Consider the following 22,623-nt stretch of genomic DNA (forward strand, 5'->3'; position numbering starts at 1 on the left):
GAAGTAAACAGCTGAGAGGAGCCCATCGGAGTGAGGGTTTGTAGAAGTTTACACAATGGCGGGAAGGATTTAGAAACCATTTCAACAAGTTAGCACTTAATATGAATGCAGGACTTTGTCTGATAACCTCTTTGCATTGGTAAGTATATTTTTGTTCAGTTTTATCGCAGTATATTAAGAGCTGTAATGTTTACAGCGAGCTAATGTATCCCAGCTAGCTAACATATGAGAGCTGCTACACAGCTAGCTAATGTTTGTTTGTGAATTATTGTCAAGACAGTTTCTTGAACAGATAGTGTCTGCTCAATTACTAATTAACGCTAGCCTGCTTTTATAATGAGGCGAAGCTGGAAATGTCATGACAAAGTGCAAATTGTCATGTTTTGAACCTTTTCCCTGTTCATAGAAATGAAAGACTACAGTGAACAGGCATGTGCATTCCCAGTAAGTAGTAACTTTTTAAATCCTTATAATCAAAGTTCTTCAAAATAACAGTCAGTCTATTATGAGAATGACATACATGCATATAAATAATAACTACACCTTTTTAGTCTACACTCATTGTTAGTTTATTGCAGGGGTTCTGTCTTTTTAGCCAGCGCTTTACATTTTAAAGGTGCAACAAGTGTTTTTTTTTTTTTAATCATTACTTGTACAAATTACCTAAAATATACGTAGAACAAGATTCTGATTCCGATTCTGAAGATTAAAAGCACACACACACACAAAGGGGTCAACTGTACAGAAAAATGGGGGCTGCGATAGTGAGGTGAGCGAGAGAGTGCAGGCAGGGTGGAGAAGGATTTCCGGAGTCATTTGTGATCAGAAAGTCCCAGCAAAAGTGAAAGGTAAGCTAGAGCGTAGTGAGAACAGCTGTGATGTACGGATTGGAGACCGTACCCTTAACGAAGAGACAGGAGGCAAAGTTGAGGATGTTAAAGGTCCCATGGCATGAAATTTTCACTTTCTGAGGTTTTTTAACGTTAAAATGAGTTCCTCTGACCTTCTTAAGTCACCCCAGTGGCTAGAAATTTCATAATGTGTAAACCAAACTATGCCCAACATTTGAGAATGGCGCGTCAAAACGGCGCGTTGATAAGCTCTTCCCTTTACTACGTCAGCAAGGGAGATGATTCCCACCCACTGTATGGATTGCCCGTCCAGCTCAAAAGTTGCCACCAAACATGGAAGTTGCGCTGTACATGGATGTGACAACACAGAAAAGAGTCTGTTTTTACTGCCGACGGGAGAGCCCCTGAAGACGCAGTGGCTTAATTTTATTTATTTCAATAATACGCCGTCGAGTCTACTAGGCTTGGCACGGTTATGGGAAAAAAACCGAACCGTACGATACGCCTGTTGCGGTGCAATACACGTATAAACCGCGGTACCCCTATTTAAGACGTTCGCCAAAAAAAAAAAAAGCCGAATGCCCGTATGAAACCACGTGGTTCTCTTTTGCGCGATTCGAAGAATTGAAGTGACAGCGGAGTGTGGATGGCAAGTGCAAAAATGGCAAGTGGGAGTGGAGAAGGCAGGTCGTCGTACATAGAGGATGCCCCCGCGGCATTCAAATCAGGTGTGTGGGAACATTTTGGTTTTCCCATTACATGCGATGACGCCGGCAAAAAATCAATTGACAAAAACGTCACAATATGCAAGCTTTGTAAAGTAAGTTCATTTTTATTTCTTCCAATTATGAAAACTCTGTATGTGACAAAAGACACCTGGTTCCTCTAGATGCCACAACATGGCAGCAAACACTCCTGACACTTTGTATAAATACTGTAGTAAATAAAAAAGCTGTTGAAATCATCCATGTCTTCCCTCTTGCTGTTTCAAAATACTACCTGGCTTTTCATCAGAGATTGTTCATAAAATGTGCTTATGTCAACTCAAACTCAGTTTGTGCATGATTATTTCATTGTAACTATAATTTTAACCTCTCTTAAATGCTGTATCCTAAACTATGTTCACTTAAGGTAAATAGTAGGCTATATGGCCAAATACAGAGTACTTAAGATTTAAAAAAAAAAAAACCGCAATACGTACCGAACCGCAGACCTCAAACCGCAATACGTACCGAACCGCAACTTTTGTGAACCGTGCCACCCCTAGAGTCTACCTAAGACGGTGTATGTTTGTCGGAAGCATTTTCCTGAGGAATGTTTCCACAACTTGGGACAGTACAGAAGCCTGGGTCCGTACCAAGCATCCCTGCTGCATCAGCCACAAACAGCAAACAAGTAAGTGTATAACTGTTAAGTCGTTTTGCTGTGTTTTAAAATCGGTGCCACGTTAGCCTTGCAATGGCTACATTAGCTGTGCAGCTAACCGCTTCCTGCAGTTAGCCAGGTACTCTGCGCTACAAAACCAAAAAGCATGCAGCATGCTCTGTTATAATAGCCAATCAAAACAGTTTTTACAAAGACCCCCACATTCTTTTTTTTTTTTAAAGTCACTTGTTCATTTTATTTGTTTGTTTGTTCAGTAAAAACCCAAACATTTGTTGAATTTATTTTATTTCCTCGCGTCGCACCTTAATGACGTCAGCGCGCGGTATTTTTCCTTTCGTGGTTTGTTCCTTCTCTCTCGCCATAGTAAGACACCCACATCCGCTTGTTCTGACCCACTGGAGGTAGCGTCACAGTGCTGTTAGCCAATCAGAGGTAACATGTTTACATGTCATGAATATTAATGATGAGAGCTGAAATCCTGTCATTCTCCTGCCACCCACTCCTCCACCAAACTAGAACAGCCTGAAACAGGAGAACCACAGCATTTTTTTTCACCAAAACCGGCTCACAGGGCATTCATTCATACTAGAGACCACCGCACAATTAATGAAAAAACGATGCCATGGGACCTTTAAGGTTTGCGATGGGAGGTTGGACAGGATAAGAAACGAACACGTCAGAGGGACCGCACATGTGGAGAGCTTGGGAATGAAGCTAAGAGAGATGAGACTGAGATGGTATGGGCCTATCCTGAGAAGAGATGCAGAGCATGTGGGAAGGAGAATGTTGAGGATGGAGCTGCCAGGCAGACAAAAACGAGGAAGGCCAAAGAGGAGATACATGGATGTGGTGAGAGAGGATATGAAAGTGGCAGGTGTGGTAGAGAAGGATACGGAAGACAGGGAGCAATGGAGACGAAAGATCCGCTGTGGCGACCCCTGATTGGGAGCAGCCAAAAGAAGAAGAAAAGCACACACAAAGGCTTTAGCAAAAGCATATTGATCCTGTGTCTGAAGTCGCTCACTCGTTCACTACTCCCTACTCACTACATAGGGAATTACTATATAGAGGACTATATAGTGAGCTCATTGGTAAAATAAAAAATCACTTTCAGACACTAGTGCGTCATGCTGTTATTTACATCATTGCTGTCGCACCGTTAAAACGTGCCGGATCAGTCGGCTGGCGGGTTTTCAAAATAATAAATACATGCATGTGTTTTTGTGATAAATCCATATTATACCGAGCATATAATTTCCCACATTTAATAAATCCAAAGTACTTTGTTTCTGCTGCATCTTTCAGTTCTTTCTTCTTAGTCACTGCCTTTTATTAAATCAAATTTGACTTTTTTTTTTTATTAATTCTTCACTCTGAACTCTAACTTTTTTATTCTTGTATTTTTTTCTATTCTCTTACTATTTTCAATTGTACTTGAATGTCTGTCTGTTTTTATAATGTTTTTTTTTTCCTCTGTCCATTCACCCCCGTGCGACTGCAATGCATGATGGGATATATTGCTTGGTTAGTGACCATCAGTTGTACACTACTTCCCATGATGCATTGTGAGATACTATGAGTCCACTATATAGGGTGTAATAATTCTCACTATACATTTGGACAGCACTACAAAACGGCGAACTCACGATATATGGCCCTTTTCCACTACCCTTTTTCAGCTCACTTCAGCTCGCTTCAGCTCACTTCAGCCCGACACGGCTCGCGTTTCGACTACCAAAAACCAGCACGACTCAGCTCGCTTCAGCCCTGCTTAGCCCCTAAAACTAGCACCATTTTGGAGTAGGGCTGAAGCGAGCCAAGCCGTGCCGAGTGAGGCTGGGGGCGTGAGCAGACACTCCCCTGTGCACTGATTGGTGAGGAGGAGTGTCCTCACACGCCCACACACGCCCCGCGAGCGCGCTGGGATCTGTAAACACCGCAAACCCGGAAGGAGAAGAATTACGAATTACGAGAATTTCTGAAGCCTTATGCGCCTCGCCTCATCTATACGCTCTTGCCAGTATCTGTTGGCGTTGTCGGTGACAACAAGCCACAGCACCAAGACCAGCAACACTAACGACTCCATGTCCTCCATGTTTATTGTTTACTATCCGGGTCGTGAGACTACCGCTTAAAAGCTCACTGATGTCACTGTTTGCGCTGCTTAACGACATCACGTGACGTCCACCCACTTTCGCTAACTCCACCCACTGTGTCCACCCACTTCCAGCCAGCACGGTTCAGCGCGGTTGTAGTCGAAATGCAACTCCAACAGCCCCGCTCAGCCCGTCTCAGCACGGCACGGCTCAGCCCGACTCAGCCGCGTTGGTAGTGGAAAAGCGGCAATAGTCCACTATATAGTGAGTCGTGAGTGATTTCGGACATACAGAAAGTCTCTCTCTGAGGAAAAATGATCTCGTTTGAGTGGATGCGGGTCCTGTCAGTCACTTAAAGTGCATATCCTGGACTAATTTTGTTTTTTTTTTTTAATATGAAAGTATGTCACTTTACACACTCATCCAGAAGGGTAATTTTGCACAAGGCCATCTGTCTACAGCAGAAAAAAATAAAATAACAAAACGCGTCTGGAAAAATCCCAAGGGAGTCTGGAGCCAGATTCGTGACGTTATGTGCGGAAGCGCCAGCAGGCTGCGCGAGCTTGCACAGCCTGTGTAGACCAAGCGCTCCCATTTCTCTCTCATTGTCCGGTCTTTTGGAAAACGATGAGTACTAATCCCATCAAGATTGGTGTTGCTACACCTTCGTACGATACATCTGTTAACCATTTTAATAATTGCGTGATAACGTTGAAGAAATTTGCAGAAAACCACCAGGTCGTTTTCTCATAAACAAACCAGCGCTGACGTAGGATTCAGAAGGAGGCGTCCCACACGCGACATCACGAAAATCAATGTTTGCCGGGAAATCCAAATGCCAAGTTTTTTCAGAGGCGGACCAATTTGCCTCAAATGGCTTGATTTCAACTGAATTTTTCTGGTATTGCGCAAGGTAAAAAAATTGCAGAGAATGCAGAATGTTACAGATATTTGACCAAAGTTTAATATAAAATAGGAGAATTACATTGATCTTGCTCCTGAATTTACCCATTATATGCACTTTAATACGCTCCATAGTCCACCTACTGTATGATTATGGAGGCGGAGCTTTGTGAACATGTTGCAGGAATCATTCACATGTCAAGACCACCAAATTCTTTAGGCTAGGTTCACAGTGTCAGTCCAAATCTTTTTTTTTTTTTTTTTTTTTTTTGCATATCCAATCTTCCTGATTTGACTGACTGCAGGTTATCAGATCTGATCTCTGTGTCCATGTGGCAGTCTTTGTTTTCTGTCTTGTAATTACTGGTTGCTATAATAACGACATTGCCCCCAGAAGTAGTAGACGTACTAGTAATGACATGAACAAGTGGCCTGAAAATGGAAGTAATTCACATAATGAACTGAAAGAGGCTTGCTTGTTTCCCACGTGGCAATATACATAGTTGTGGTGCATGTTTTTATGAGAATAATGAGATGGTGTCAGAGATGGAAGAGGCATGTTTCCTGTAAATGTGAAATTTGTGGCTTCAGAAGTCAGATGTGGGGGGAACTCATCTGAAATCCAGAGTAGTCAAACCTGAATGGATTTGAATCATATTTCCAACCATGTGTGAACATGGTTTGAAACTGTTTTGTAAAAATCGGATCTTGTGATATTTTTATTTATTTTGGGCTGTTCAGACTTGCAACATATGATCAGATTCCAGTTGGATTTCGTCTAACCGTGTGAACATAGCCTTCGAGACCTAATCCTTGGGGGGGGAAGACTAATCTTACCTAATGCACCGTTAACTCATAATAATAATACACTTTTATATAGCGCCTTTCACAAACCCAAGGCCGCTTTACACAGGAGTTACCAAAAAAAAGGCCACACTAGGAAGAATAGTATGAGGTAAAGAGAAGTTTTCAAGTTGGCTTTGAAGGAAGAGAAAGTGGAACAGTCACGAAGCGATTGTGGTAACGAGTTCCAAAGTTTAGGAGCAGAAACACTGAATGATCTGCCACCCATAGATGCCAGTTTAAAATGTGGAACAGTCAGAAATCCACAGACAGAAGATCTGAGGGAGCGGGAGGGACAGTACAAATTAATTAGCTCACGGAGATAGGAAGGGGCGAAACCATGAAGAGCTTTATAGGTTAAAAGCAAGATTTTGTATTTGATCCGAGAAATAATTGGCAACCAATGCAGTTGCTGTAAAACAGGAGTGATGTGAGCAGTGCGCTTGGTGAGCGTGAGGACTCTTGCTGCTGAGTTTTTGGACGTACTGCAGGCGATTGAGCAGTGTGGCAGGGAGACCATAAAAGAGAGAATTGCAGTAGTCAAGACGAGAAAAATAAACGCATTGACCAACATTTTGGCATCAGTTTCCAAGAAAAAAGGGCGGAGACGTGCAATATTGCGGAGGTGAAAGAAAGCATTCTTAGGCCCTGTCCACACGGCAACGGATTCAGGTGAATCCGATACAATTGTTTATCGTTTCGGCCTGGCGTCCACACAGCACCGGCGTTTTGGGTGCCCCAAAACGCAATCTTTTGAGAACAGGTTCCAGAGTGGAAAGATCTGGCAACGTTGCCGTTGTGAAGTCGTCTGGATGAGTAGAACGGCTTTGTTTACGATGACGTCACAACCACATGACTGAGTGCTTCATGCCGGGTAGAAGTGTAATGAGCTCGATGCGAGTTGTCAACAAATCCTATAACTTGGTTCATGAAACGCGCTTACAAAATATTTTTACTGTGAATATTTATTGTGTAATGGTGCAAAGTGAGAGAGAGAATAGCCCTTAGGGCAGAGTCAATCCCGCCAGCAAAAATAGGGAAAAAAAGGAGCGATCTCACCTCTTCAGATGTTGGTTTAAGTCCTACAATACATTCCTCAAAAAGGGCGTAGAAGAACAAATTAATCCATCAACGTGTAGCATTCAATTTATTCCGGACCATTAAAGACGCTGCCTTCCGCGTAGAATCATACGTCATCCTCGCCGCCATATTGGATGGGTCAAAGCGGAGAATAAAGATGCCTCATTCATGTGCTGCGTTTAACTGTACCAACAGGTTTACCATCCAAACGAGATCACATGGACCTTTCACAGGTGAGACTGGAAAAATACTTTTCATTGTATTTGGTCATTATAATGTAATTTTACGAACAAATTTTTCTGACTTTGTGTCTAATATGAAGTCTCGCGCATAATAGTTTATGCGCATGCGTCCTTACTACTTCTATTGTTCTGGTGTCTCCGAAGGGACCGTCTTACAGCGCCCCTAGAGGTGTGGCATGTGTATTGCATCGTTTTCAGCAAGCGTTGCGTTGCCATATGGACCTGATATTTTACTGATCGTTGCCCATGTGGACGCGATATTTTTTTAAAATAACATCTCGTTGCCGTTGTCGTGTGGATGTAGCCTTAGTAATTAGTTTAAGATGGGGTTCAAACGTAAGGGTGGAGTCAAAGAGAACTCCAAGGTTTTTTATAACTTGGGAAGGACTAATAAAACACCATCAACATCAATAGTAAAACTGGAGAAGTTCAGAACCTGTCTTTTGGTACCTACTAACAGAACCTCCGTTTTGCTAGCATTAAGTTTAAGGCAGTTCTTGTGCAGCCATTGTTTAAGGTCAGTGATGCAAGTCCTTAGCAGCTGAACAGAGGCTATGGAAGGGGTGATGTAGATTTGAATGTCATCAGCATAACAATGAAAGTTGACCCATCCCACGTGACGTCACGACAAATGCGGCTGACATTTTGGACATGAACTACCAGTAGTCTACCACAGCCAACAACGAGGAACGACAGCGAAGCATCGAAAGGAATATAGCCATCAAAGAAAGTTTTTACTTTCAGCAAGACTTCCATCATGCCATTATATTGTTGTGCACCTGGATGTAGTAACCATCAACACACAAGGCAAGATTTATCATTTTATCGGATCCCGACAGATGCTGACCGATGGAGAAGATGGATGGTCTCTAAAATATTGGCAAAATGATGTTTATTGACATAGCAATCGTGTGTAACGGGAAGCATTTGCATATCCGAAGTGTTGTTTACATCAAAGATAAAATAAACCGATATGACAATGACTGCTGCTGCCAGGTTGGGGACACAAACTCGTAGAAAGGAAGTGTGCCAACAGTGCCAACACACTTCCTTTGTGGTCGATTCTGCTTTAAGGTAAGATGCATTTAATTATTCGTCTGCTGTGGGTTTGGAATCGGTAGCCTGACCGATTCGTTCATGTTTGTGGTGCCATTTGTTTGTTGACGCGTGTTGAAATGGAAGATTGGTTGTTGACATGATTTCCAGTGATGCTTTGGCGCTGCTGTGGATCAGATCTGTTGAGTAGCCTGACTGTTTTTTTTTTTTTTTTTTTCCTTGCGTGTGGTATCATTGACGCGAGGTTGTTTTTTAAACATGCCAATGCGGACACGATTTCCCCTGATGAGTTATGACTTCAGACGCGATGCATGTATGGAGTCCGCGTGATATGTGCGTAAGACAGGCTTCTCATGTGTTTGGAGATCCGCGCTCTGAGACGAGCACAAGCACCCCCCCCAAGGGAAAAAAAGGGACCCCCCGAAAATATCGGCATAGTTCGAACACTGGGTTGGAGAAAGTAATGACAAATAGTGAGTGCACAAACCATAGAAGGTGAACTGTACACAGCGCCAGGGCAGTGTGATGGTATGTCTACTTTTAGATTGTGTTAGCTTATCAATGAACACACGTCACTCGACGAGTTTCACGTCTTTACGACGGATACTTAAATGTGTGTTAGGTATTATTGTTGCAGTCTAAGCAGTCATTGTAATAGCTAGATGAGCGAGAACTGAAAGGGTCTGTGCCATAAACCGTTATTTCTTCATGTCCAAAATGGCGGTCGCGTTTACGAAGGTCACGTGAGTGGGAAGGGTCAATAGGAGAAACATATAATATAAAAAGAAGGGGACCAAGGACAGAACCCTGAGGCACACCTTGAGCAACAGTAGCAGTGGATGATTTATGAACACCAATAGAAATAAACTGTTGCCTGTTTGCTCGATATGACTGAAACCAGGCTAAAGCTAAGCCAGTAATACCAAAAGAAGATAGTCTGGAAATGAGTATCTCATGATGTACAGTGTTAAAGGCAGCTGTGAGGTCCAAGAGAACAAGGACATTGAGATGACCAGCATCAGCTGAGAGCAGGAGGTCATTAACAACTCTTAAGAAAGCAGATTCAGTGCTGTGCAGATTGCGAAAGCCTGACTGAACGGGTTCATAGAGATCATTATGAGCAAGGAAAGTATGACGCTGAGAGGCTACAACTCTCTCCATTACTTTAGCTAGGAAAGGGAGATTTGAAATGGGTCTGTGATTGGACAGTGAAAAAGAATCTAGACCAGGTTTCTTTAGTATTGGTGTAACAGAAGCAATTTTGAGGGAGATGGGAACAGTGCCTAAAGCAAAACACTGATTACTCATATGAGCAATATAAGGGGAGATGGCAGCACGGGCGATTGCTCTAAGACAACGAGGGAGGCTCAGCCTCCTCTAAAAATGACGAGCATCGTGTAGGATGAATTGCGCTAGGCTTATGTTATAGCCGACCTTTTAACATTGGTATTTCAGATCCAGAATCATAGAAATATGTGCTCAACCCACTACAGTGCGAAATCATTCCCTTATAATTTTAATGTGTGCGTGAGTTTTTCCCCCTTGTGACAGCGCGATGCAGCGCAGCCTCAGTGGACTTCAATGGCATTTGGGAGCTATGCGCTTTTCAATCTCAAAATGCAAGACGATTATTGGACAAATACTGCGAAAACGCCCGCCCACGGAGTCTCACGGACTCCCAGCCTCGGTGGACTTCAATGGCATTTGGGAGCTCTGCGCTTTTCAATCTCAAAATGCAAGACGGTTATTGGACAAATACTGCGAAAATGCCCGCCTACGGACTCCGAGCCTCACAGTGGGAGGGACATGGCAGTTTCCGCGAGGAGACTGGTGATTGGTGAAAGCAGCCGGATATTTTCTTTGATTGACAGCTCGTTTCAACTATAGACAGGCAGCGGTGAATTTCAGTTCAGTCCCATGCGGATTCGCAAGTGCTGTGGTGTATTGTAAGAGATCAGCTTACATTTCGATTTCATTCATTACATACGGTTTCTACCAGCTTTTTTAGTTTGTATATATTTTCATTGTAAATATAGTGGTGGCAGTTCGGAGCAGGTGGGTGGAGCACAGAGGACGGCAGGACAGAGATCAAGTTCCAATTTAATATTTGTCACACTTTTCAGCATAACATTCACTCAGACAGACACACGACGGGTGTCTGTTCAGGGAAGAGCTCTTCTGCTCTCTGCTCTCCCTCCCTATATAGGGCGCGGTCACTGGGAAGACACACACACACACAGGTTAATTGCTCTCAGGTGTAGTGATTCTGCCACTCACCTTCCCTGACTCCGCCCTCCTGTCACAGACCGGCGCTTGACCACGCCCCCGCTGCCACATACCCCCCCCCCCCCCCCCCCCTTGGCGGGAGAGGAAGTCCGCCACGACTATCTGCGCCCCCGGCCTGTGGACCACCTTGAAATTAAAGGGTTGGAGTGCCAGATACCAACGGGTGATGCGCGCGTTGGCATCTTTCATGCGGTGGAGCCACTGGAGGGGCGCGTGGTCCGAACAGAGGGTGAAAGGGCGCCCCAGCAGGTAGTACCGGAGGGCGAGGACCGCCCACTTGATGGCTAGACACTCTTTCTCTATGGTGCTGTAGCGCCCCTCACGCACTGACAGCTTCCTGCTGATATACAGGATGGGGCGGTCCTCCCCCTCCACCTCCTGGGACAAAACCACCCCCAGCCCTCTGTCCGACGCATCGGTCTGTAACATAAAGGGGAGAGAAAAGTCAGGGGAGTGTAGAAGTGGCCCCCCACACAGTGCAGCCTTTACCTCTGAAAAAGCCTGCTGGCATTGCTCCGTCCACTGGACCGGATCTGGTGCCCCCTTTTTAGTGAGATCAGTCAGCGGGCTGGTGACGTCCGAATAATTAGGTATAAACCTACGATAATAGCCAGCCAGCCCCAGGAACTGTCTCACCCCCTTTTTGGTCTTGGGCCTCGGGCAGGCCACAATCGCTGCGGTCTTGTTAATTTGGGGACGCACCTGCCCGTTGCCCAAGTGGAAGCCCAGATACCGTACTTCCACCCGGCCAATCGCACACTTCTTTGGGTTGGCTGTGAGACCCGCTCGCCTCCGCGACCTAAGGACGGCCCTTAGGTGTTCCAAGTGCCTCGGCCAGTCATTACTATATATGATGATGTCATCAAGATAGGTGGCGTGGGGGCGGAGGACCCGGTCCATCAGCCGCTGAAACGTAGCGGGCGCCCCAAACAGCCCAAACGGAAGTGTGACGAATTGGTGTAACTCAAACGGTGTGGAAAAGGCCGTTTTTTCTCGGGATAGTAGAGTCAAGGGGATCTGCCAATATCCCTTCGTCAAATCCAGTGTCGAATAAAAGCGAGCCGTGCCTAGTCGATCGAGCAGCTCGTCAATACGAGGCATTGGGTACGCGTCAAATTTAGACACCGCGTTGACTTTCCTATAGTCCACACAGAACCGGACCGACCGGTCGGCCTTGGGTACCAAGACCACCGGGCTGCTCCAGTCACTGTGGGACTCCTTGACGATGCCCATTTCGAGCATGGTCTGAAGTTCTTCCCGAACCACTTTTTTTTTTTTTTTTGTGTTTGGGTAGCCTGTAAGGGCGGCTATGCACTACCACTCCCGGGGGCGTCTCGATGTGGTGCTCTATGAGGTTAGTGCGACCGGGCAGGGGCGAGAACACATCTGAAAACTTGGTCTGCAACTGGGCGATCTCCGTGAGTTGGGTCGGGGAGAGGTGGTCTCCACAGGGGACCGGAGAGGTACGTGATGCCAATGTCCCTTTTTGAACCTCCGGCCCCAGCTCCGCCTTCTCCGGAACCACCGACACCAACGCCACGGGGACCTCCTCGTTCCAGAGTTTAAGCAGATTGAGGTGGTAAATCTGTAGCGCCCCACCCCTGTCCGTTCGCCTCACCTCATAGTCGACGTCCCCGACTTGCCGTGTGACCTCAAAGGGTCCTTGCCACTTGGCGATCAATTTGGAGCTCGACGTGGGCAGCAGTACGAGGACTTTATCTCCCGGAGTGAACTCTCTAAGGCGCGTACTCTTGTTGTACAGGCGGGCTTGCCGTTCCTGGGCCTGCCGCAAATTCTCCTGAGTTAGGTGGGTGAGCGTGTGGAGTTTTGCGCGCAGGTCCATAATGTACTGAATTTCGTTTTTGCTTTGTGAAGGTCCCTCCTCCCAATTTTCCCGCAGCACATCTAGGATGCCGCGCGGCTTATGCCCATATAATAATTCGAACGGGGAGAACCCCATGGAGGCTTGGGGGACCTCTCGCACTGAGAACAGCAAGGGTTCGAGCCACTTATCCCAATTACGTGTGTCCTCACTTACGAATTTTTTAATAATATTTTTGAGGGTGCGGTTGAATCATTCTACTAAACCGTCCGTTTGTGGGTGATACACGCTGGTGCGGATCGGCTTAATCCCCAATAACCCATACAGTTCGCGCGGTGTCCGTGACATAAACGTAGTGCCTTGATCAGTCAGAATCTCTTTCGGGATTCCAACTCGGGAGATGACGCGGAAGAGCGCCTCTGCAATACTGCGTGCTGAGATATTGCGCAGAGGCACTGCTTCCGGGTATCGTGTTGCATAGTCCACCAGAACTAATATAAAGCGGTACCCTCGTGCTGACCGATCTAATGGCCTGATGAGATCCATCCCAATTCTCTCAAACGGGGTCTCGATTAGTGGAAGAGGGTGCAAAGGCGCTTTTGGAATGGCTGCTGGATTTACTAACTGGCATTCGCGGCACGCCGTACACCACCTACGAACATCGCCGCGAATCCCCGGCCAATAGAATCGGGCCATTATTCGGGCTAGTGTTTTATCCTGCCCTAAGTGTCTAGCCATGGGATTAAAGTGAGACGCCTGGAATACCAATTCCCGGCGGCTCTTCGGAATTAAAAGCTGCATGACACGCTCTTTAGTTTGAGTGTCCTGCGTCACTCGGTATAACCTATCCTTCATAATTGCGAAGTAGGGGAAGGACGGGGTGGCGTTCGGCTGGAGCGTTTGACCATCGATTACTCTCACTTGGTCAAACGCATGTCGCAGAGTCTCGTCTTGCGATTGTTCTAATGGGAAATCCGCGAGGGATTCCCCAATAGAGAGACGAGGAGCCGGCAGCTCCTCACTCTGACACGGAGATGACGTAGACGGCTCTGCGACAGCTGCTCCCGCCAAAGCGGCACCGGGACCTTCCCCTGTTAAATGGCAGGACCCACTCTTTATTAGGCGTGTCATTAAACTCCGAAATCCCGGCCAATCAGTCCCCAAAATTAGAGAGTGGGTAAGGCGGGGATTAACCGCCGCCTTCACTATAAATTTTTTCCCCTCTGAAAATAATGTGGACCGACACCAAAGGGTAGCTGTGAACATCCCCGTGCACACACAACTTTACCCCTTGTGCTCCCCCCCCCCCCCCCCCCAATGCCTTGTTTTGAACCAGGCTTTGGCGAATTGAGGTCTGATTACAACCAGAATCCACCAACGCCTGATATGTAGCCCCTTGGATACTCACCGGTATGCGATACGCTCCGGCCCGATCGAGGGGGGCCTCTGGCGCGTCGGGGATCCGAACCATCACGCCCACTTCCATTGCCGTGCACTGCTGTTGAAGGTGGCCCGGCTCCCCGCAGCGCCAGCAAACCGGCCCGGGCTTTCCCTCTGCACCGGTGATCTGGGGCTCACTCGCCTGAGGTGGGGGAGAGACAGACACAGAAGGGAGAAATGGGAGGGCACCACGGGTGCAGCGGGCCGGCTGGGGTGGCGCCGGCCCCTGCCTCCGCGGAGGGGGAATGGGGTGAGGACGGGACACGGGAGGAGGGGGAGAGAGGGGGGAGAGAGAGAGAGGAGAGAAGATGCCATCTGCTGTCCTGCCGCCGGGACAGCCGCCAAATGGTCCTCCGCCAGCTCGACTGCTTGATCCAGCGACGCCGGGCGGTGGCACCGGACCCACTCCGCAGTTCCTGCTGGCAAGCGAGCGACGAACTGTTCCAGTGCCACCTGGTCAAGGATTCCTTCGGCGTCGCGGTTGTTGGCCCTCAGCCACCGCCAGCAGGCGTCCCGGAGCTGCTGGCCAAACGCAAACGGCCGGCTGACTTCCTCCAAGCGCAGTGCGTGGAAGCGCTGGCGCTGCTGTTCTGGAGTGCGCCCCACGCGCTGGAGGACGGCCCGGCGGAGGTCCGCGTAGGGCGGTCGGCGGGGAGCTGTAGCGCTGCCAGCTTCTCTTGTGAGCAGGGGGAGGAGGCGCGCCGCACGCTGCTCCATCAGCCACCCCGAGGCTTCGGCGACTTGCTCAAAGAGCGTGATGAACGCCTCGGGGTCGTCCTGCGGGCCCATCTTGGTGATGGTGAGGGGAGACGGGCCCGCGGTATGAGCGTTGGTGGGCCCTGCCGATGCGAGGAGGTGCCGGAATGCCTGTCGATCTTCTTGTTGGGCCAACACCAGGGCCTCGAACCGCTCTTCTTGCTCCTTTCGGAGGGTGAGTAGCGCCTGGTGCTGGCTTTGCTGGGCCGTGGCGAGGGCGTGGACCAGTTCAGCGAACGGGGAGGACTCCATGGGGCTGTGAGGCTGCTGTGCTCCAGGTCCCGGGTTTCGGCACCACTGTGGCAGTTCGGAGCAGGTGGGTGGAGCACAGAGGACGGCAGGACAGAGATCAAGTTCCAATTTAGTATTTATTGTCACACTTTTCAGCATAACATTCATTCAGACAGACACACACACGACGGGTGTCTGTTCAGGGAAGAGCTCCTCTGCTCTCCCTCCCTATATAGGGCGCGGTCACTGGGAAGACACACAAACACCGGTTAATTGCTCTCAGGTGTAGTGATTCTGCCACTCACCTTCCCTAACTCCGCCCTCCTCTCACAGACCGGCGCTTGACCATGCCCCCGCTGCCACAATAGTGTTGTCAAGTTTGCTATCTTAGTTCCAGAAATTTCGTTTGAGTGACTGAACTTGAGGGGGCTAGTCAGCTAGCAAGAAAGCTGCGCACGGATGCCAAGCATTGCTGATTTAATTTTGGCGAAGCCATTTGCCAGTCTTCCTTTCGAAGAAAAAATTAAAGAGCAGGGTAGACCAACGCCTCAAATTGACTTGGTGAAAAAGGTAGGGAATAATACTCGTTCCTTTCAGCTCTCCTGGTACGAGAAAGTGAATTGGCTTAACAGCAAGTGACCCACATCAACAACAGTAAATAGGCTACTTTAGTAATATGTCATGGATGGACCAAAAATATAGAATCTATTTAAAATGTTTATGCTGAGTATATTATATTGGAATATATATTTTTCTGGATATGAATTAAACACAGCTACAATTTGGAAAACATTTTTAAACAAAAACACAGCCGAGAACATTTCACACTACAGACCTGGATTAAAAGTGAAGGGTTATCAAAATTGTCAATAAAACATTTCTCAGTCAAAATAAGTAAAATATAGGGAAAGTGTCATTGAATGAAATGTGTGGCACCCAGCTCTACTGCTGAGGTTCCTGACAAAGAGCTGCTTTCAATAATGATCAATTTTTAAACAACATGCCACAATTTTAAAATATAAAATGTTAAAATATACCCTCCCCCCCTCCCAACACCACCATCATGTATATTGGACAGTAGGCTAATGGGCCAAAAGAACCTGTTATTTCACAGTTTGTGACGCTGCCAACAATCAGCCAGATCAGAGGCAAGAGTATGGGCAAAATTGATGTTTTTTCTTTTAAAATCTGGAAATATCGTAACCGACCAGCCTCCCCTGTTTGAAAGACTACCAGCCGCCACTGGATGGCAGATACACAGGATTTAAGAAGTGCAGTGGGTGCAGGGTCCAGCAGACATGAGGAGGAGGACTTGGTCATAATTTCCAATACTTTAGAAGAATCAACAGGAGAGAAAGCAGAGAGACAGCAGTCAGCTTTATGACAAAGTGCTACTTGTGAGACAGAAGAATGAATTTCAGATTGAAAGTGTTGGTAAATACTGTCAATTTTATCCTTGAAAAAAGCCTGACACTGAGCAGGGGAACTGGGAGTGGTTGAGGAAGGAGGCTGAAGAAGTTTATTTATTGTATTAAACAGAGTTTTGGGTCTATGATTGCCACTCTTAATGATGTTAGCATAGTAGGAGGATCGGGTAGCATTAAGAGCATCCTTATACTTTGCGATGTGTTCAGAGAAGAGTGAAAGATGAATAGTAAGGCCAGTTTTCTTATAAAGGCGCTCTCGCCACCTTCCCTTGGCCTTCATGGCCCTAAGCTCAGAGGTGAACCAAGGAGAGGCGCGATTTGCGGAGACCTGTCTAGTTTTAAGGGGAGCAAAAGTATTAAGTGTGTTAGATATAGTATTATTGCAAATAGAAACTGTATCATCAGGAGAGGAAACCTCAGCAAATTTACAAAAAGAAGAGAGGAGAGAGGCAGAGAAGGAATGCACATCAATAGAAGAAAGATTACGGAAAGAGACAGTAGAACGCAGAGGAAGTTTAGAAGGCACACTGAGACAACACTCAACCTACATCAGAACCCGATACAGATACAATTTTTATACCAGTAGAGCAAAGCAAGTCCATGACCATGATTGTGTAGGAAAGTCAACATGCTGAGTTAAACCAAAACATTCAAAGACCGTCAAGAGCTCATCAGTAAGGGAGCAACTAATCTCATCTCATCTCATTATCTGTAGCCGCTTTATCCTGTTCTACAGGGTCGCAGGCAAGCTGGAGCCTATCCCAGCTGACTACGGGGGAAAGGCGGGGTACACCCTGGACAAGTCGCCAGGTCATCACAGGGCTGACACATAGACACAGACAACCATTCACACTCACATTCACACCTACGGTCAATTTAGAGTCACCAGTTAACCTAACCTGCATGTCTTTGGACTGTGGGGGAAACCGGAGCGGAGCAACTGTCAACATGAATGTTAAAGTCACCCAGAAGAATGACAGCAGTACAGACAGATGAGGCTACAGTTGGCAATTCATTCAGTTCAGACAGAAAAAGAGATGGTGATGATTTGGGAGGTTGATAGATTAAGATCAGCAACATCGGTGTGGCAGTAGAGGTTTTCAAAGCCAGATATTCACAGGATGTAACATCGTGAAAAACAATCTCTAAGTTTCAAACCACATCGGAAAACTGCAGCTAGACCTCCACCCTGCCCTGTGAGACGGGGCTTTGATATATCTCATCTCATCTCATTATCTCTAGCCGCTTTATCCTGTTCTACAGGGTCGCAGGCAAGCTGGAGCCTATCCCAGCTGACTACGGGCGAAAGGCGGGGTACACCCTGGACAAGTCGCCAGGTCATCACAGGGCTGACACATGGACACAGACAACCATTCACATTCACACCTATGGTCAATTTAGAGTCACCAGTTAACCTAACCTGCATGTCTTTGGACTGTGGGGGAAACCGGAGCACCCGGAGGAAACCCACACGGACACGGGGAGAACATGCAAACTCCACACAGAAAGGCCCTCGCCGGCCACGGGGCTCGAACCCGGACCTTCTTGCTGTGAGGCGACAGCGCTAATCACTACACCACCGTGCCGCCGGCTTTGATATAATGTGTGTATCCAGCTGGTGAAGACATATATTTAAATGTAGATAGTCTTCAGCCTGTTGCCGTGTTTCCACCAGCAGAAGTATGTCCAGGGTGTTTTGGATAATTAGGTCATTAATGAGTGACGCTTTGTTGGTGATGGAGCAGGAGTTTAAAAGCCCAATCTTCGCAGGAGACACGGGTGACAATCCAGAGAGGGCAGAACCTTGCAGTTTCCCAAGTGGGCGAAGAACACCGTGATTAACTCCACGAGCGTTCTTGTTGACCTTGGCAATCCGATTGTGAGTCCATATGATGGGTATGGAAGACTCCGAAGCACAATGAGCAGTCAGAGAGCGGGCAGACCGGTGAATATACTGAGGGCGGCGTGTGATTCCAATAGAGCTGCACAGATTAAATACCACGGAATCCAAGCGGTGCCGCACACTAAGGCTTTTTAATTCCTCCGGCGAGTAGGTGTAAAAGGCGGGCCACAACTCTTGGACTATTTTCCCTGACTCCCTCTGAGCGTAATCTAAATATTACTGAATATATTCAGTAATATTTTAGCTGTTTATCAGAAGCATAGTTTTTTTTTAAATTCCTGAAATTTCCACGAACGGAACACATTCAGTCCAAGCTGACATTATTTATGAGCCCGCTGTTTTCTGAATGATTGAGATTTCGGCTAAAGTTGATTCAAGTCAAGTGGCCAGTTAAACAGACTGGATTAAAATATCGCCTCTCCCTCCATATACCCCTTTTATCTTTTCCATAAAATATCTTAGATTGTCAGTATTTATAGTATTACTACTAAATGTATCTGTTTGTATGTGTTGTTTGTCAGCCTCTTTCTACCTGTAACCTCTATGGTAGCTTGCACAAGGATTCGTCCACATTGAACCTTTCTACATTGTCATGAATGTGTGAAATAGCCCATAATGTTGAAGTGTGGGGGGGGAGGAATCGGTATACCCGAGGAGAACATCATCCTGCCGGTGAAGCATGATGGTGGTAGCATCCTGGGTGCGATTTGCTGGGGGGGGATGGTGGGGATCATCCCCCCCCCTCTGGTTTTTATCTCTGTTGAAAAAAAAAAAATCCTCCGGGACAACCCCGTCAATAAAACAAACAAACCAAAAAAAAAGTTGACATGACAGGCATGTTGTGACACAGTTTTCTATGGTCTACATTGCACTCACTTTCAAAATGACCCGAAGTGGCAGCTTTGATGTTCACGAACGTCCCCAGCAAATAGATACATTGTAGATAATAACATCTTTGCGTTCTATGCAGGGATGCAAACAACGCGCCTTTTGGCGGATGCCGCCTTTTTCACGGCCGTTTTTTTTTTTTGGGGGGGGGGCGTTGGAGTGTCTGATTATAATTTCAAAGTAAATTCTGTATTAAAATTACTAAATAAGCAAATCCGTTACAGTCCATGAAACAGGAAGTATAAGGATGAGGAAAAAAAACAGTTTAAATCGGAAAGCTGGGCACAATGTGAACTGCGCCATCAGAGCAAACTGTTCATTTAGTACCGTATTCATGTATTTTAGTGATTTTCGAGTCACTGTCCATTTAATGCGGAGGGAGAGAAACATCACAGCAACGCGACAAGCAATGCGAACTTTGTTGTGTTAGTGTTCGTGTATTTAGTCAGAGAGATAGGAAGATGAATTTACTATCTCTGGTTTAGTGTTCGTTTTCATTTAGTGTTATTCATTTGATATCATCGGATGTTATTGAGCTGTTAGCCTATTGTTACCTTAATTTTGTGACGTTTCATGATTAAAAAAAAAAAAAAACACCCCCCCCCCCCCCCCCCCCCCCCCCCTTCTGGTTTTTTGACAAATCGCACCCATCGTTTAGAGAGGATGCATTTCGTTCGCTGGGAAACTGGTCAGGATTGAGGATGGTGCCAAATACAGGGCGGTCCTAGAAGAAACATGAATAGCTTCGTCTAGATCTCAATCAAGAATCTTTGAATACTTATTACAGCATTGTAGGGTAGATTTACCTCACAAGATGACAAAAGAATGTAGATATAAGCTCGGTGTACCTATTAGGCTGCCAGCTCAGTGTATGTCCATGTTAGTTCATGGTGTCTATTCAAACAAATGTCCGTTGTTTATTGTGTGTCTATTTTAGACATGCAAGAAGCTCTCTCTCTCTTGAAAGCGGACTTGAGTCTAGGCCTCAAGAAGAAAATCAGGAAGGAAACTGCCTGAGGCAAATGGTAGCTGGTTTGAGGAAGATTAATTTCCTCTAAGGCACTTTTGTTTGGCTTCAAAGACACCTCCAGTGCTTTGAAATGTGAAAGATTGGAGTCAGACTGGGCACATTTCATGACCTTACTCCTCTAACGTTCTGTCTGGATGGAGAGCCACTCTGAAATATGGGACATCAAAGTTTTGAAAAACTCTAAAGTACTGAAATTTCAGTACACAGCAAATTCTGCATGCCGAGCTTACTTCAAATTTGCATCATCGGCATTCTAAGATAGGTAAAAAGTAATTTTTTTTTTTTTTTTGAAAAGTGACCAGATACAGGTAGAATTGTATTATTCTCTAAGATTAAATGCTTTCGGAATTGTGATCATTGACACTTTTTTTTTTTTTTTTTTCTGTTTAGATGTTTCTGTGCAACACCACAAACACGTCTTAGGGCCTCTGCATGCTCTTGTGACGAGGCTTTCGCAGACAGCTTTTCGCAGACAGTTGTAATTTATCGTTGAGCGGGGAGTAATAGGCGTGTGCGATGTTATTCACCGCCACAACGCAAGGGGGCGCGAAGTCGCTAGGAGTAGTTGGTGGGTGTGGTTAGTGGAGTGTTTATCCTCCGGTTACTTATAATGACTAGAACTGGAGTCGTATAGACGTACGTACTTCCTTGATCAACCGCTCTTCGTGCTGCTCCATCTTCGTTCGTGTTTTTAAAAATGGCGGTCGTGAAAACAAAACAAACCGGGAAAGTAGGGAAGCGAAAGTGCATGTAGAGTGAACCTGGAGTGGACCAATCAGAGCCCTCTTGTCTGCGACGCTGTCTGCGAGGCTTCTGCGGTGGTCACAATTTTTGGGAGGTGCGCGCAGAGCGTCTGCGAAGGTGGGGGGGCTACGCAGACACCGTCTGCGAGGACTGCGTTGTCAGCATAAATTGGCCTTTACACGTCTACTAGCTGACCTTCTATCAGTGATTACACCAGAAAGCACATTGTCAGTAATATTTAATGCTAATTAGCTATGGTATTAGCTTTCCACGGCACTGCAGACTTTCTCATGTGCCAGAATATTTCTACACTGTAAAACCAGCGACCTGTGCTGTACCTGTTTTCGAGAACATGTAAAGTTAGTCTTCCAGGTTACCATACTGAGGCTTCCTGTCTGTCAGAGTGCAAGTAGAACAAGACCACTAATGTTTCATGCCCCCTACATTCATCGTGGAGGACCAGATAGAACCTTATAATCACGATTTATGCATTATGTTTTGCTTCAGGTTATGGCAGCTGGAATTGACATTCGTGCCCGTTTGCAGCAGTTTATGGAGGAGAGGCTGCAGACCACAATGGTACTTCACAAAGAGTCCCTCAAAACCTGCGATTATCCACTCCATTTTAGAAGTTGAATGTAGAATTTGAGAAACAAATGCTGTTACTACACCATGAATCCTTCTCCTAGAGTATATGTGACGTTAACTAGATTGTACATCATGTGTATTGTTTCTCTGTGTTGCAGTTGACAGGCATGTTGATAGGGGCTGTGGTGGCTGTGTGCCTTATAGGCATCTCTGTGCTCTTCCTCTACCGCAGATACAAGTTAGCGAGTAAGTTTAAATCTTCCTAACCTTGATCCCTATACTACTGTCTAACTTTTACCACTTATTACTATACAATTCTGACCTAAATGGAGTTCCTATCATACCATGTGTGCCCTCTATTAGCCACTTGTTATTGTGCTGACCCCAGTAATGAATAAAACACTAACGGGTAGGGCTGTAACGATATGCAAATCGAAATCGCGATACGCAGAGCCACGATCCGTATCGCGATACAAGAAGGCAGAATCACGGTACACCCTTTCAAACTTCTCCTCAGCCCAAAAACAGAGGCGCTTCCAAACTTCAATTTATGAATACTTTTACTTTTTATTTAAATTACATTTTAAACTTACTTAAATTACTTTTATTTTTTTATATCTATTAGTAAGTCGTTTTTTCGCCGACCTGCGACAATCTTCTGCGAGTCACGCAACGTCCACACTCGCCACTGGCAGAGCATTCATTTCTTTTAAGCGGTCGCCATTCTGGTTGCGACGCGGGGAGCGAATCTGAAAACAAGCAGCTCATTGGCTGGCTAGGTGTGCCACAAGCCAATCACAATCACTTGACCGGAAAGGCATGCAGTGTTGCCAGATTGGGCGGGTTTAGGTGCTTTTTGGCTGGTTTTGAAGATATTTTGGGGTGGAAAACGTTAGCAATATCTGGCAACACTGAAGGCACGTCTGCTTGGGCAGAAGCCTTCTGCGGCAGTTACATTTTGACACGCGAGCAATGTTTCACTATAAAAATTCCGTAATTTCCATCTGTTTTCCGCGATCACAGAAAATCATTGGCCCTATGAGAGTGAGAC

At 46.2% G+C, this 22,623-nt stretch overlaps 1 protein-coding gene across 1 annotated transcript in view; it reads left to right on the forward strand.

Annotated features, from left to right (window-relative positions):
• Positions 1-22,623, forward strand: part of pnpla7a (patatin-like phospholipase domain containing 7a) — an 82,885-nt gene continuing 60,262 nt past the window's right edge. The window contains exons 1-5 of the mRNA XM_060935564.1: positions 1-139; positions 407-444; positions 7,355-7,392; positions 21,492-21,563; positions 21,731-21,818. Coding sequence (XP_060791547.1) covers positions 432-444; positions 7,355-7,392; positions 21,492-21,563; positions 21,731-21,818 — 211 coding nt within the window. The 5' untranslated portion in view covers positions 1-139; positions 407-431. The remainder of the gene's footprint in view (positions 140-406; positions 445-7,354; positions 7,393-21,491; positions 21,564-21,730; positions 21,819-22,623) is intronic.

Source organism: Neoarius graeffei, chromosome 12 (genome assembly GCF_027579695.1).
Source record: "Neoarius graeffei isolate fNeoGra1 chromosome 12, fNeoGra1.pri, whole genome shotgun sequence".
Taxonomy (NCBI): domain Eukaryota; kingdom Metazoa; phylum Chordata; class Actinopteri; order Siluriformes; family Ariidae; genus Neoarius; species Neoarius graeffei.